General features: G+C 45.1%; 2 protein-coding genes across 7 annotated transcripts in view; both read left to right on the forward strand.

The window, feature by feature from the left end:
* Positions 1–2086: 2086 nt before the first annotated feature.
* Positions 2087–12366, forward strand: LOC106900887 (rho-related GTP-binding protein RhoG-like). Its single transcript, XM_014963141.1, has 3 exons — positions 2087–2167; positions 3273–3328; positions 9062–12366. Exon 3 carries the CDS (start codon positions 9083–9085, stop codon positions 9656–9658), a length of 576 nt encoding a protein of 191 aa, XP_014818627.1. The 5' UTR covers positions 2087–2167; positions 3273–3328; positions 9062–9082; the 3' UTR covers positions 9659–12366.
* Positions 12367–13501: 1135 nt separating this feature from the next.
* The window catches only part of TAF1 (TATA-box binding protein associated factor 1), a 39443-nt gene continuing 38460 nt past the window's right edge, over positions 13502–14484 (forward strand). For all 6 annotated transcript variants that reach the window (XM_014963114.1, XM_014963108.1, XM_014963110.1 and 3 more), the window contains exons 1-2: positions 13502–13652; positions 13759–13876. In XM_014963114.1, the coding sequence (XP_014818600.1) occupies positions 13527–13652; positions 13759–13876 (244 nt within the window). In that variant the 5' untranslated portion in view covers positions 13502–13526. The remainder of the gene's footprint in view (positions 13653–13758; positions 13877–14484) is intronic.

A 14484-nucleotide genomic window follows, 5' to 3' on the forward strand; every position in this document is an offset into this window, starting at 1 on the left:
CCTCCCCGCGCGTGTTTCCCCTCAGCCTTGCCGGCGGGCGGGCGGCGCTCTGGGCAGGAAGATCCTCCGTGTCCGGCCGCCGCCCCGCTGACAGCCCGGGTGGCGGCGGCGGCCTCTGGCCGGCCTGGGAGCCGCGGCGGTGGCGGTCTCCTGCCGGGGGAGGCTGTTGGGGCGCTGCCCGCGACTCGTCGGCACCTGCACCGGAGGAGGGAAGGGAGCTTGGGAGCAGCTGGGTAATCGATCCCCCCACCCCCTCCCCGGACGCGGGGTGTGAGGTTCTCCTCCTCCCCACAGGCTGCGGGAGGTGGGGTGCGGGTCCCCGGCGGGGTTTGGGGGGGTGAACGCGCTCACCGGGGCGGAGGGGGGGGGAGTGCTTTGGAAGGGGCTTTTCTCTGGTGGCGCGTTGGGCTCGGGGATGTGCGGGAAGCGGGAACGGCCCCGCGGGCAGAGCCGGCTCTTCCCTTCCCCGCAGCGTCCCGCGGCTGGGCTGGGCTGGGGCTAATCCACCTGAGGAGAACCGTGACAAACTGGAGGCGACCTCTGCTCCCGGCGGCTGTGGGGAGAGGTTGGCAGGGGATGAGCTTGCCCTTACGAAAGGTCTCTTGTTTCAGCGCTGGGAGCGGGTTTTTCCCTCGCAGGGGTACGTGAGAGTAGTCGGATTTGATCTGCTCCCTAAAAACTGCCAGATTGGTGTCTCGGGAAGAACGGGGCAAAGTAGTGACCTAAAATATTCTGAGTGGTTTCAGGAGTCACGGGTATTGTCTCGTCGAGCGGCCGCTGCCGAGCTCTCTCTCATAAGCTTCAGGGTTCTGTTCTTGAGTCCAGTACACTTCAGTACTCATAGCATCCTGTACTGAGGCATTCCGAGCTTCCCCTCAAACCCAGAGAAGCAGTACTAGCTTTTATTTGTTCTTAACCTCCCTCTTTCTGATTTAATTTGATGTCCCTTTGTTTTTTGTGGTTTGGTGTTTTTTGGTTTTGTTTTTTTTTGAAAGAACCAACAAATAGTTGGTATCTGTTTACTCCTCGTAAACGTTTGTTGTTCCCAACATGTTTACTCTGAGTTATAAAAAAGATTTAAATGCTTCTGTTCTCTGCGTGCCCTATGTGCTTGCAGCCTGTGTCCCACACTGGAGTGCTAGCATCGTAAGCTGTGTGCTCTTTGTCCCAAGCTTATTTTTGGATTTTAAAAAAAGCTTCCGTTCTCCTCTGTGTCAAATGTAAAATGCATGGCGTGGAAGCTCTGCTGTGCTGGTTTTCCAGTGTTCAGCTACACACGAGTTTTTCTATAGGGAACTTGAGCTTATGAGATATACTTGGCATTTTAGCTTACTGTTTTCATTTTAAAAAATGCTTTAAAATATCCTTCTTGGAAGGAACTTTACAGAGATCTTGGAAAAAGAATGAAATATGAGGTTTGCAGTTAGGAGGAGGAGACTGAATATGCAGTTTGACTTACTGACATGATGAGGCTGTGATTCTTTTGGAGTCCAAAGTGTTCTCACGTGATTTGGTATCATGTAAAAATCTATACCTTTAGAAGGAATCTATATATATTATTTTCCCTTTTCCTTTCCTTTCCCTGTGAATCTGATAGACTGCTGAGAGACTACTCACTTTTTAGAACTGCAAGAATTGATGCAAATGTGACTGGCAAGCACTGTGATATTGTAGCGCACGAGCCATGATGCTGTACACACTGAGTGCATGCTTTAACTTGTGCTTTGATCATATCAAAACTATTTAAAGACACTTTTGAAAACTGTTACTGATTGACCAAGTGTATTTTTTGTTTGGTGGTTGGTTGGTTTGTTTTGTGTTGTGTGTTGTTTTTTTTTAACCCTCCAGTGAAATTTGGGGGCGGAGGAGGGGAAATCAAAGGGAATGAAAAGCGTGTGTGGGCTTTTTTATTAAGGAAAAAGCTTAGATTTTCCTGATATGCACATTACCCTTCACATACAAGAGTGGCTTTGTTACAAATTTTCTTAAAAATAGGGAGCGTTTAGAGTGCCAGTGAATGCCAGGTGACAAAAGATGATAGGAAAATAGACTAACAGTTTGTTTTTTTTTTTTCCACCTCAAATAGGAATCAGGGATGCTTTAACTGGATTTATCATTCATCCTGGAATGTGCCTACTGTGCCTCTTCACAGAACTTCATGTCTGAGGTACTTTCTCTTTTCCTTTTAACCAACAGGCCTTGCCAGAATCTATAAAAGGTAGGAAGGACACATGTTATTAATTCCTTATGAACTGACTGTGATATCCAGGACCTCTGCAAGTTGCTTGTATCACCCAGGAGGTGTGTAGTGGATCTGGGCACAGAACCCTGCAGTCCCAGCTCCTGCTCTTACACCTTCATTGTGCTCGCCCTCAAAGTACGTCAGGGTTGCTTGTGTTCAAGTAAATTGGGAAGGGCAGCCGTCTTGATCAATCCATGCTTCTGCACGTGGTTGCAGGAGGAAAGTCAAGTTTAATACACAGCAGTTTTTGATTATGGCAGGATAACTAAATTCCCAGTATATGAATGTGAAACGTATCTGCTGAAGTCCTAGTTTTTAGTTCCTGTGTGACTGCAGCTGCACCTCGGTGTAATGTTATTTCACAGCTGCGCAGCTGTTTCACAAGCTTGTTTCTAATGCCCTTTGGAAATATTTATTATCCACTAAACATAATCTTGGATTAATGGAATTTAATATCATTAAAGTTTGGTCACTAATATCGTTACTTTCCTATAAAATTTGGAGTGTGAGTGCCTATAGTAAGAACGTCGATGCACTGAGGTTTATGTGGTTGAGGTGGCCAAATACCTAATGTGGACCGCTTCGTTTTCACTGTGGGTCCTAAGAAATTCTGCTAACGTGGTAAAGCTTATGTATGTTTCATTCCTGCAAAAAAATTAATCTTTAAATTGATTAACCAATTTCAGCCTGATTTGACAGAGGTTTTAATAACTTTATATAAAGGTTTAGGGGTGAGGTTTTTAATGTCATTTTTGCGCCAAAAGAGATTAAGTCCTTTCTAGCATCTGCACCGAGGGAAGAACCAGTGAGAATTGCACTCTCATTAGGCATCAGTAGTATGTGCACGGGAGCTCAACCTACGGGCAGAGCTCTGCAGAAAGTGAGCTTCCTGTATTCTTCTGTTCACGTGAGGCTCTGGCTCGTGGACTGCACAGTTCCTGCTGTGCTGCTGAAACCTGGCTTACTTGTTTATTGTTTTCCCCCTGTGCTGCCACTCAGGCTGTTGCTCTGTGTTTTGTTTCTCTTGCAGGTAAATGGCAGGACAGAAAGAAGTGTGAAAACTTTGAAAGGCACCGAGAAGTCCAAGTAGGTCATTCATTGCTGAAGGGTATTAGGGATGAGATCTCCTATTTAACTTTTTTTACTCTTTCTTGGCATGCATTCTGAAGGTCTGGCACTTGTCCATTTGTTTGGGGCTTGTCTAAAACAATGGCAAGTAAGCTGAGCTGTTGTGGTAACACAGTCTTGATTAAATCGCTGAGAGCCCCCTTCTCTTCCCTCTCAGGTCTGGTGGCTAAGCTGCACACATGAAAAAAATCTTTTAACTCCTTTGCATGGGCGAGGGTGGTAGGATATACTTTGAACTGCCTTATCTACCCCATTCATTGTTGAAAGTTTCCGCCTGACTTCATGTATCAGGCAGAGTGAATCATCTCTGATGTAGTTTTTGTTACTGAGAGATGAGCAATTAAGTCGTTTAGATTTCTTAACTTCTGCTTCTACTTGCTCCTGATAAAGCAGCGTCAAACTTCTGAGCCTGCAAAACAGGGAGGGATTGATCAAAGGTGGTGACCGAACAGAATGACGGGAGCTCAGTACAGGTGGTTTTGCTTGAACTCCTCGTGCGTTTTCTGTTCACTTTTGGCCAAAATGGGGCCCTATCCAAACTGGAAAGCAAGATATGAAGGACCTGACAAACACCGTGAAGCTAAGAGCTAAAATTGACCTAATGAAGAGGTATCTGGTGTTAACGTAGCAAGGGCAGAGACATATCCTGCTAAGAAAGTAGTTCCTCTGCCAAGAATTTTTTGAAGTGCAGGAACCATAAAAAGCATACGACTAGAAAGCCCCCGAAGAATTCAGCTTTGTGTTTCCTTTCTGTTTTCTGTCACTGTTTTCTTCCTTCTCTCAACACACAGGGAAGTTTCCTTCAGAAGTATTAAAGGGAAGATCTAGAAGTTTTTTTCTCTCCTATAAAAATTTTTGATGCAACATGAAGTTAGTCTGTGATTTCACTTATGACAGCTTTGTGGAGATGGGTAGTGGAATCCCAGTAGTGAATTTCCCCAGCAAACGTCCGGCCGGGCTACAGGAGAGCAAGCTGTCTGTGTTAATGATACCAGAAAATATGTAATTAGGTCAGAACAGGAGCAGCTCTCCAGACAATGTCTCGACACGTCAATTGAAATCTTGTGCATTCCAGAGAAAGTGCCAGGTGTGCAGGCAGCGAAGGCAGACTTCGCAGCATCTTCCCAGAAGGAAATGAACCCAAATAGGAATGCCAGCTTTCTAATTCAAAGGCCCTGCTACACAGAGAGTTGTTTCTGTCTTGTCTATTTTTGCACAATGCTTCTTACTGGGGTGGTTGGGTTTGGGTGTTGTTTTTTTTTTTTTTTTTTTATCCTTTGAAAATTAATCCCATTCTGCTGTAACTACTACAACTCTTTGTGTTCTGGTGATCTTCCACCTTAATTGTAACAAAAGTCCTTTCTGTGGCAGGACTAAGCAACCTGAATCACCTCTCACTACTTTGGACTTTCTGTTCACTCCTTTCTCTTGCCGAGTAACCTTTAAACTTGGCTTTGAAGCTTGTGCTGAGCTTTCTGTTTCTAAATTCTAAGTCTTGTTTTTGATGTGTTGGTGTGTTAATCTGTATTCCTCTTTTTCAGTTTGTGTTACCTGTTGTATTTGGAGTTTTTCTCTCTAAAGTTTTCCCCAAAAATTCTTTTGAAGCTCATAAAAAAAAAGACCAAAACCCAACAAACCCTGAACCGATTTCCTGCTCTTGGTAATGTTTGTTGGTAATTTTTTTTGTGGAGTATGTTTTTTTTTTTCCCCCAGTACATATTTATATTCAAGTAGCATGCAGTGCCAAGTTCAAGGGTGCTTGAGAAATAAAAAGAATTTTCCATGCAAATTTGAACCCCAGCTTCTTGCTATTTTATGAGAGTTTTATTGCTAGGCAAATGGTTTACAAGAAAAAAACAAATAGAGACTTTATACATTTTGAACGAAATGATGTGTGGATTGAATAGAAAAGACCTGATGGGGGTAATATTGTTTCCTTGGTTGTGGCTTAAATTAAAGAAACCTTTGTCTTCTATGTAAATCTTTAATCAAATTACACCTGCTCACAACATACAGGTTTTTGGAGTGTAGGGGCTTCTTTCTACTTTTTAATGTCTCTAAATTTTGTGTTTCAATACTAAATCATATATATCCTGCTGTACCTTTGTTTTTCTGTATTTCATATGCCACATGTGATTCCTTTCAGATAAGGCAACCTACTTTAAAGGAGCCCTGCAGGGAAGCATACTTAAAAGCCTACAAACTCTTTAATTGTATTTGTGTGGTTCATACTTAGGCTGATGCTTTGCCATGTTTGCATGGAGTTACTTCCCATTGCAAATGTTGCTCTTCTAAAATCCAAGCCCTAGTCGGGTAATTCAAGATATTAATGCTGTGAAGGAGTATTCGTGCTCCAGGCTTTTTTGTTATCTTACTACTGTTCTCTAATTTGAAAGCTCTAATGAGCTCTTAAATAAAGCCTCAAGAAAATAATCTTTGGGTAATGCTTTCATTAGAAATTTTAAATCAGGCTGCATCAAGCTATTTTAGCTGTGGATGGTATGGGATACGTGTGGTTTTATAGTTTACCAATATATGAGACTGCCTCTGTTGTCTTAGGGTATCGGTGTGGTGACCCCCAGGTATCAGTGCCTGGTGTGTGTGCAGGCAGGCATGCGATTCTGGGATGCTCTGTCTTTCTGTGAAAAGCTCTGGACAGAAATGCATCAAGGTGTAAGCCCTTGGGGGAGCTCGTGGTTTGTGTTTTAAAGAGAGATCTGTTCCCGAGTCTTTCCAATTTGTTTATTTTAGCAGCTAGGAACTGAGCATATAAAAGGCCGTGTGTATCGTGTTCTCCATAAGGCTTTTGCTGCTGTAGTTGAGTTTTTACTGCATGTATCCCAACTGACTTAGTTCTGCCATCTGTGTGATGTCGCTTGTTATTGGCTGGCCCAAATAGTGGCCTGTTGCATAGGTAGAGGAAAAAAAAAAATATGCCAAAACTTTTGCTTTGGAATTGTTGGTCACCGCTAAGGTTTCTGGCACAGCATCTTCTAGCACTTCAGTGGTTTGAAGTAAATGCAGGAATAAGGTTTAAAACCTGCTCTCTGAGACTTTGGCAGATCCCTGCGCCGTTCCTCCCCCGTGAGTCCTTCCCACCAAACGCCACCGCTGCGCAGTTGGTTGTGGTACTACCCAGTCAACTGGGCAGAGCAACCCCTCACCCTTTGTCAGTGTGTGGTCCCAGCTGAGGAGGTGACCTGCTCGGCTGCCTGGCTGTGTGTGAGGAAGCAGGGTTTGGAACATCTGAAGGCAGCCTCGCTGCTGGAGAGAGCGTGGGGCAGGCAGCGATCTGCCCTCTGGGGAGAGCAGCAGTAGAGAGGAGGATGATGGGTTGTGGTTGCATCTTCAGGTAGAACAGTGTGACGGCATTAAAATACAGCCACTTTTCTGTCACTGTTTGATTGTAGCACTTAGACCCTTTGTCTTCAGAACTGTTATGCTGTATGCTGTGTAACAGTGTTCAACCTCTATTAATAATATAATGCTAAAAATGTTCAATTTTTAATGCTTTAAGTAATTTTCATTTAAAAGGGGTTTCGACTTTGGGGTTTGCAAAGTGCAAGAAGTGTTTCTAAGCCTCTAATTTGACAGAGTTTGCCTATATCTTTTCTTTTTCTTCCTTCCACCCCCGGCCCTGTTAAATGAAAATCTTGGTGCAACTGTTCTGGAATAAAACCTGCAGTCCCGCTGTCGGCTTCTGTTGTTCACTGATTACCTTTATTGTGCTGCATACCCATCTCTACCTTTGTTTGGAGCCTTGAGAAGGGATGACTGGGGGTTTTTTGGGGTTTTTTTTTTTGGTGTATGATGAAACTCACATGTATGCTTTTCTGCCAAGATTTTCTTGCCAGATTTCATTTCAGATGATGCCTGTTGTTTTAGAAATGTAATTCCTGCCTTTTGGAGACAGTATAAACTCCATCCAAATTCTGCATCTTCCTCCTGCATGTTTTCCTCCATATTCTTCCCCTCCAATGTCCTGCTGGGGTCTTTCTAGAGCAGGGTTTCTGCGTGGCTTCCTACCGCTCGCGGGTTTTCAATACTGCCCGTGCACATAGGTTGATATTCCCTTAACACTGTGCGTTGTAGTTGCCGCAGTCGATACCACTCAGGTTGCCTGTTGCAGCTTGGTGCCAAAGCTTAACGTAGTGCATTTTCACTTAGTACAGAAAAGTTGTTGTGTGCTCCCAGTGGGAAGAGAGCAGTTCGTGGATACAGATAAAAACTTTGTCAAAGATGAGACTTCAGTGGTAATAAGTTGTTGATTTGTTTGGATGGTCTTGAAGAGGAAGTTGGAGGGAGGGGGTTTCATGAGTTTTGGAAGTACTTCACTATTGATAGTTTTCCTGTGTTCCCTTTGCTATTTTGATGGTGTTAGAGCTGTGATCTTCCTGGAATATGCAATATCGTTCCTCCCACTATTTGTTTCTTCTATTTGAATCAGCGTATTTGCTGCTGGTTGCAAGTTGAGGGTTACTGATAGTACCTCAAAGGCATTTGGGTGAGAAGGCAACTGCAAGTTCCTTCTTGTTCAGGCTAGCAGTGGAAGCTCTGGCATACGATAAACATAAAACAAATGACTGCTTATAGTTGTTCCATGCTATTTTCAAAGCTCCTGCTGTTCATGTGATGGAAGTTAAGAATTAGTTGAGTTTTAGGCTACATCCATTTGATTTATCACGTATCTGGAAAGGGACAGGGAAGCCTTGAAGTGTCAAATTCCTCCTGTAAGAATTCCCCCATCTGCCTCGGAAGGCCGTTTGATTGCTGATATTCTACAGCATGTATTTTTCTAATTCTTGGTGTAAGCTGTGTTGTAGCTGAAGCCTATTAAGATCTGCTTGTTCCGTCACTGATTAGTGAGAATAATCTGTTCTTGGCTTCTGTAGAAAATTCTTTCTGTATTCTAATCTGGATACTATGGCTAGTTATATTTCAAAGAATAGCTTTTCTTGTAGGTGCTATTTTCCGAACCTTTTATCTGATGTCCTCTACATAATGAGGTTTCTTGAGGTCTGATTGATCCTGACTTGAGCAAATTACTGTAATAAACAGTAACACTGCAGCCCAGTAATGTGTATCTTGGTTTATTGTATAGTTTTTGGACCTTTTTTTGTGGTGAATTGTTTAGGCAGTAGACTATGTAGACAAGAAAGGTGAATCTTGGATGGTGTGTGTGTGTGTGAATGTACAACTGACGGAGTATCTCGTTCCTAGGCCTGAGGTGGAGACCCCTTTCCACTTGCAGGTGCCTCTAAGGACTCGTGCCTTCGCCTGTGGGAAACTGTCTGGCCTTAAGGCAAGACTCTGGGAATTTGGCTAACTTGTGCTTCCGTGGCTGGAATGCAACCAGTTGTCACTGAGCTCTCAACTCATCTCCATTTCACTACTCTCTTTCCAGCCTGTGAGCTCTTCATAATGGGTTCTGAGCGTGTCTAGCTGTGATAAGAAATGGTTAGCAATATTAAAAACACTTGCTAAAGCTTATCTTTAAAATAACTCTCATTGAGTGTTCTTTTCCTAATTTTTTTTTTTCCGAGAAATGGTTAGCAATATTAAAAACTCTTGCTAAAGCTTATCTTAAAGAACACTCAATGAGAGTTATTTTATCCTAATTTTTTTTTTCTTGCTTTGTGCAGGACTTTGTTTCTGGGTGAAGAATGCAGACCATAAAGTGCGTAGTTGTTGGACTTTGTTTCTGAGTGAAGGATGCAGACCATAAAGTGCGTAGTTGTTGGAGATGGCGCTGTGGGCAAAACTTGTCTTCTCATCAGCTATACCACCAACGCCTTCCCAGAGGAGTACATCCCTACTGTGTTTGACAACTACAGTGCCCAAATGACTGTTGATGGCCGGACAGTTAGCCTAAATCTCTGGGACACTGCAGGCCAGGAGGAATATGACCGCCTGCGCACGCTCTCCTATCCTCAAACCAATGTATTTGTCATCTGTTTCTCCATCGGTAGCCCCTCTTCCTATGCAAATGTGAGGCACAAATGGCATCCTGAAGTTTCTCACCACTGTCCAAATGTTCCCATTCTTTTAGTGGGCACGAAGAGAGACTTGAGAAGTGACCTGGAAACAGTTAAAAAGTTGAAAGAGCAAAGCTTGGCTCCCACTACGCCGCAGCAGGGGACTTCACTGGCTAAACAAATTGGAGCAGTCAAATATTTGGAGTGCTCGGCGTTGAATCAGGAGGGTGTTCGGGAGGTGTTTGCTGAGGCTGTGCGTGCAGTTCTGTATCCTGTGACAAAGAAGAACACGCGAAAATGTGTCCTCTTGTAGTTGCTTCGGGTGATGGATGTTCGACGTTGAATATTGACTGGAATCTTGGAGGGCTTTTTAATGAGTTAAATTGAAGATTTGCATCTTGCACTAACAGCTCTAAGCAGAAAGGGTTTATGCAACGAATATTCTTGCAGTCTTATTGCTTCAGGGAAATGGAAACAGATATTTTTTTTCCAACTGAGAGGTCAAATATCTATCTACTTTATTTCTAAAGTTCCAGTCTCCAGCTTCTCTGGGGATTGCTTGGCTTCTGTCCTTATCTAGTGGAGGGAAATAAAAGAAGGGACTTCTTTGAAGCCAGACTTCTTTACTAGATAGCCATCAGTTACTGGATTTGACGAAAAGCACAAATTCTGATAACTTTGCTTTAAGCGTAGCTGCTGCTTTTCCCATCCCTTATTTACTGATTGAATTGTTTCACAAACAGAAGTCTGGCTGTCCAGCTGTTTTAATTTGTCAATTTGAAGCTTGAAAATGATTTGTTTACATGCAAAAATGCCTGAAACATTACTGAGATTCACCTTATAGTGAACTGTGATCGTTTATATGAAGATTTAGCGTAAGGCATGTTTAATGCAATGAGCAAGACCCAGGGAATGCCTGCAATGATTTTAGTAATAGAAGCAGGAGCTTCTCCTAATGTAAGGAACTTAGGATAATGATGAATTTCTCAAATGAGTGATTTTCATACTGTAGAACTGGAGAGGTGGAAGAGTAGTTTAGATGCAAGTTCTCCATAATCTTCTAAACTGAGTTTTTATTTCACTCTCCAAAGAGTAAAGTTAACAGTTACCTTCTTGGACTGACTGAGGTAGTTGGGATGACACTTCTCAAAACAAGATTTTCAGTGTGATCCTTTTGATGAATCTCAGAGACTTGATAGCAGCCCATTTGCTTTTGAGGAATTAATTGCTTCACTTCTTAATGTTCTTGGGGCCACCACCTGAGATTTTTATGGCAAATTCTTCTGTTGTTTTTCTGGGAGAACACTGACAGAAAATTTGGAGGTTCTATTTACAGGAACCCCGAACCCTCATTTCTTCCTGGCAACTCACTGATGGTTTCAGTTAAATGTGTAATGGTTAGCCAGTCGCGATAGGTTTACCTGGGCAGTTTTCTCCTCTCTACTAAGTGATCAGTTATTCTAAACTGTTTTAACTGAAGTTCTACTTACATATTTTTTTTAACTTTCTCTAGCAGCTCTAGCGAGCGGCAGCTGGCTTTTATTTTCAGGATGTGGACTGTTCTTTATGTGTGATTCTGGGACCAGCTGAGGAGTGAGCGCATGAAACCTTCCTTAGACTTAACCTTAGTGCTCGGTGGTATGAAAGCAGCGTGCTTCAAAGATAACTTTGTGTGAAACCAATGGTGCTGGACTGGGCTTTGTTGTCTGAAGCTGACAGTGCTGTCTTTGTCCGGACGCAGCCTCCAACTGGTTAATTCAGAACTTGCTTTCTTGTGATTCCCACGCATGCAAAACTGCACTGGGCAGAAAAGAATATAATTTTAGCAAGATAATAGAAAATATATCAACAGGGTTATTAGGGATCTTGTGTTAATTTAACCTTGCTTTATCTGATATGGTGGATAGAAACCTTCACATTCGTGCCCTGATTCCCCTCTTTGAAGAGGACGTGTCTTCCTTCAGCCGGTGTAACTGATGCCGACACTAACTGCCATTTTTGTAAACCTGAGGTATTGCCCGTCCTGGTGCTGCTTTAGCAAAATTGCAACCCGTAGACGATAAAGCTGCAGTTAGTCCAAATACTGGTCTGTGTGGCTAGTGGGACCAACACCCAGTTCCAAACGTGGCCTGATTGCAGGCGACACCCGAGCACCTGTACGCGCGACGTTTGCGGGAGCTTAGAGACTCTGCCTATTTTTCTTCACCAAGTGCCATTGCCTGGAGTGTCTTTGCACCTTTTGCACTCGTAGAAGAAGTGCTGTTCCAGATGTGGCTCCTGCGTGGGGAGGGTGTAGGAGCATTTCAGCGAGGTAACCTCTACTCACCGTGTTCTGCCTTTCCTTTAGTAGTAGGCCTTTAGCGTGGGCTTGACTTGCAGGCAGCAATTAACTCCGTGCCTTGTAATTCCAGATTATTTTCTGTAGGTAAATTTCAGTAACCGAGTAAATAGTTTATCATGGTTAAAATGTATTTATTTAAGCCAGTGCACATGTTTGGTGGTTTGTTTGTTGGGTTTTTTTTTTTAATGTCAATCAGGCCTAAATCAACTGCTTAGTTACCCTGGTGCAAGCCCATAACCTTTGCTTAACTCAGAGATGTACTTTAAAAAGTTTGTGATATGTTTGAACTGCTCTACTGCTCTTAAATAGACTTTTAATTTCAACAACAGGCACCTCTTTTTTTTTTCTACATATATTTGCAATTTTGTACTGGAGCTACTACTGTTTTTAAAAGTTTTTACTTTTTTACATACTGAAATCCTTTAGTTCTGCATCTTTTTTGGTTATTCCTAACTGGATTACAATAATTTTGGGGAGAAGAAATCCTGTGAGGGAGTATTATTGCACACCCCCCACCCCGTTTGTGTAGGCTCACACAGAGCAGCCATCCTGGTGTTAACTGGAGGAGAGTATGGCAAGATAAAATTCAACCACTTAATCAATTTATTCGAATTGATTACATTATACTAGAACACTTTATCCCTATCTAGATTGCTCAATAAATGGATTGCGCAGCAGTACTGAGGAGAACAATGTGATAATGATGAAAGTGAGCAGAAAGTGAACTCTGAACACTGTCAGAAACTTCGGAGTGGCTCTGGAGTGCCTCACGGGTGGTCATTGAGGGGCCAGGAGCTGGTGTCCTCCAGCCTCTGCTTTTCATGGGAGCGAGCTTCGGGAGCGCACGGGCCCTACAAGCTTTTCCCTTTGGTGGGCGTTCTCAGTGTGTGATGGTCCCTCCTTCCCCACCCCTCAAGTAGGGTTCTGGGTGCGTTTTACCGTAGGTAAATCCAGTGCTGCAGTCGCAGTCCCTTCCCTTCCTCCCACACATCTGCTTGGGTTTGTTTTTATTTCCGTGGGCAGGTAACAAATACAGACTTCTCCCAATGCCAGGGGCTGCCTTTTGTCTGGTTTTGGGAGGCCAGAGAACCCAGGCTGAAGCCATTTCAGGGTTTCCTGAGGTGTGTTCCACATCCCTCTGCTTGTGACCCCGTGGAAACCTGGCACCCGTGTCCCAATTCACCGCAGAGCCCTCCAGGAACAGACTGGTGGTCATCTGTCGCCTTGCGAATGATTGCGGTGATTTCTGAAATACTTACATTTTTCTTTTTTTTTTTTTTTTTTTTTTTTAATGTCCCTGAAGCCATGGGTGGGGAGCTGAGCAGTTTGGGGGTTCTGTGTCCAAAGCTGAACGTGCCTTCTCCAGTTTAGGGCTGTGGGTGAGACCCTACGGGCGGGGGGTCCCGGCTCCTGCCTCTTCCCTGTGGTACTGATACATACACTGGCAACTTGATTTTATACTATAAGAGAATTTGTATTGTGGCTAACAGTTCTTTTGTGGTTTTTTTTTTTTCTTTTTAAATTATGCGGACTTAAGTCGTAATAAACCTTTCCTCGTGGCTTTGGCTCTCGTATTAACTCGCCCCGCGGTCTGTAACGCACTCCTTCTAACCGTAGTTCTTTCCTGTGGAAAGCCAGACGCTCCCCCACCCCTTTCTTACCCGCAATAAAACGACTTTTGGGTGAAGGCCGGAGCCTCCCGCGCTTCCTTGGGGGCGGGGCCGCCAGGGGGCGCTGTTGGCGGAGCTGCCCCTACCGCCGGCTGGCCTCCGCTTCCGGGTTGGGGCTAGTGCCACGCTTCCGCTTCCGGGTTAGCGCCGCCGTCGCCACCGCCGCCGCGATGTCGGACTCGGAGAGCGATGAGGAGGCGGAGGGCGGGCGCGCCGAGCCCTTCTCGCTGGCCGGATTCCTCTTCGGTAACATCAACGAGGCGGGGCAGCTGGAGGGGGACAGCGTCCTCGACAAGGTAGGGCTGTGTGGGCGCGGGAAGGCGCCGGCGGGGGGGCAGGCTGCGGGCCGGGGGCTCGGCCCCACACAGCCCCCCGGCTGGGACGTGCCTCCGGTGTTCCCAGGAATCCAAGAAGCACCTGGCCGGGTTGGGTGTGCTGGGCCTGGGCAGCCTCATCACCGAGATCACCGCCAGCGAGGAGGAGAGCCTTGAGGCCGACGGGGTGCACCTGGACGAGGAAGGTGAGGCACCGGGGGGTTCCTGCGGCTCCGGCCGGGGGGTGGGAGAGGAAGGAACGGACACGGGTCATCGGGGGCCGCAGGGAATATCCTGGTGTTACCTGGGCAGAGCTCCTCTGCCAAAGGCCTTGTCTCCTCCTCCTTCCCAGAGCAGATCCCATCATAGAATCATTGAGGTTGGAAGAGACCCTTGGGATCATCGAGTCCAACCATCTCCCCTACTCTACAAAGTCCTCCCCTACACCATGTCCCTCAGCACTGCTTCTAAACGGCCCTTAAACACAGCCAGGGATGGGGACTCCACCCCCTCCCTGGGCAGCCTGTTCCAATGCCCGACCACTCTTTCGGTGAAAAATTCCTTCCTAATGTTCAGTCTAAACCTCCCCTGTTGGAGCTTGAAGCCGTTCCCTCTCGTTCTGTCACTAATTACCTGTGAGAAGAGACCAGCACCAACCTCTCTACAGTGTCCTTTCAAGTAGTTGCAGAGAGTGATGAGGTCTCCCCTCAGCCTCCTCTTCCTCACACTAAACAGCCCCAACTCCCTCAGCTGCTCCTCATGCGATTTGTTTTCCAGCCCCTTCACCAGCTTCGTTGCCCTCCTCTGCACTCGC

This window comes from Calidris pugnax, unplaced genomic scaffold (genome assembly GCF_001431845.1).
Source record: "Calidris pugnax isolate Ruff unplaced genomic scaffold, ASM143184v1 scaffold294, whole genome shotgun sequence".
NCBI lineage: Eukaryota > Metazoa > Chordata > Aves > Charadriiformes > Scolopacidae > Calidris > Calidris pugnax.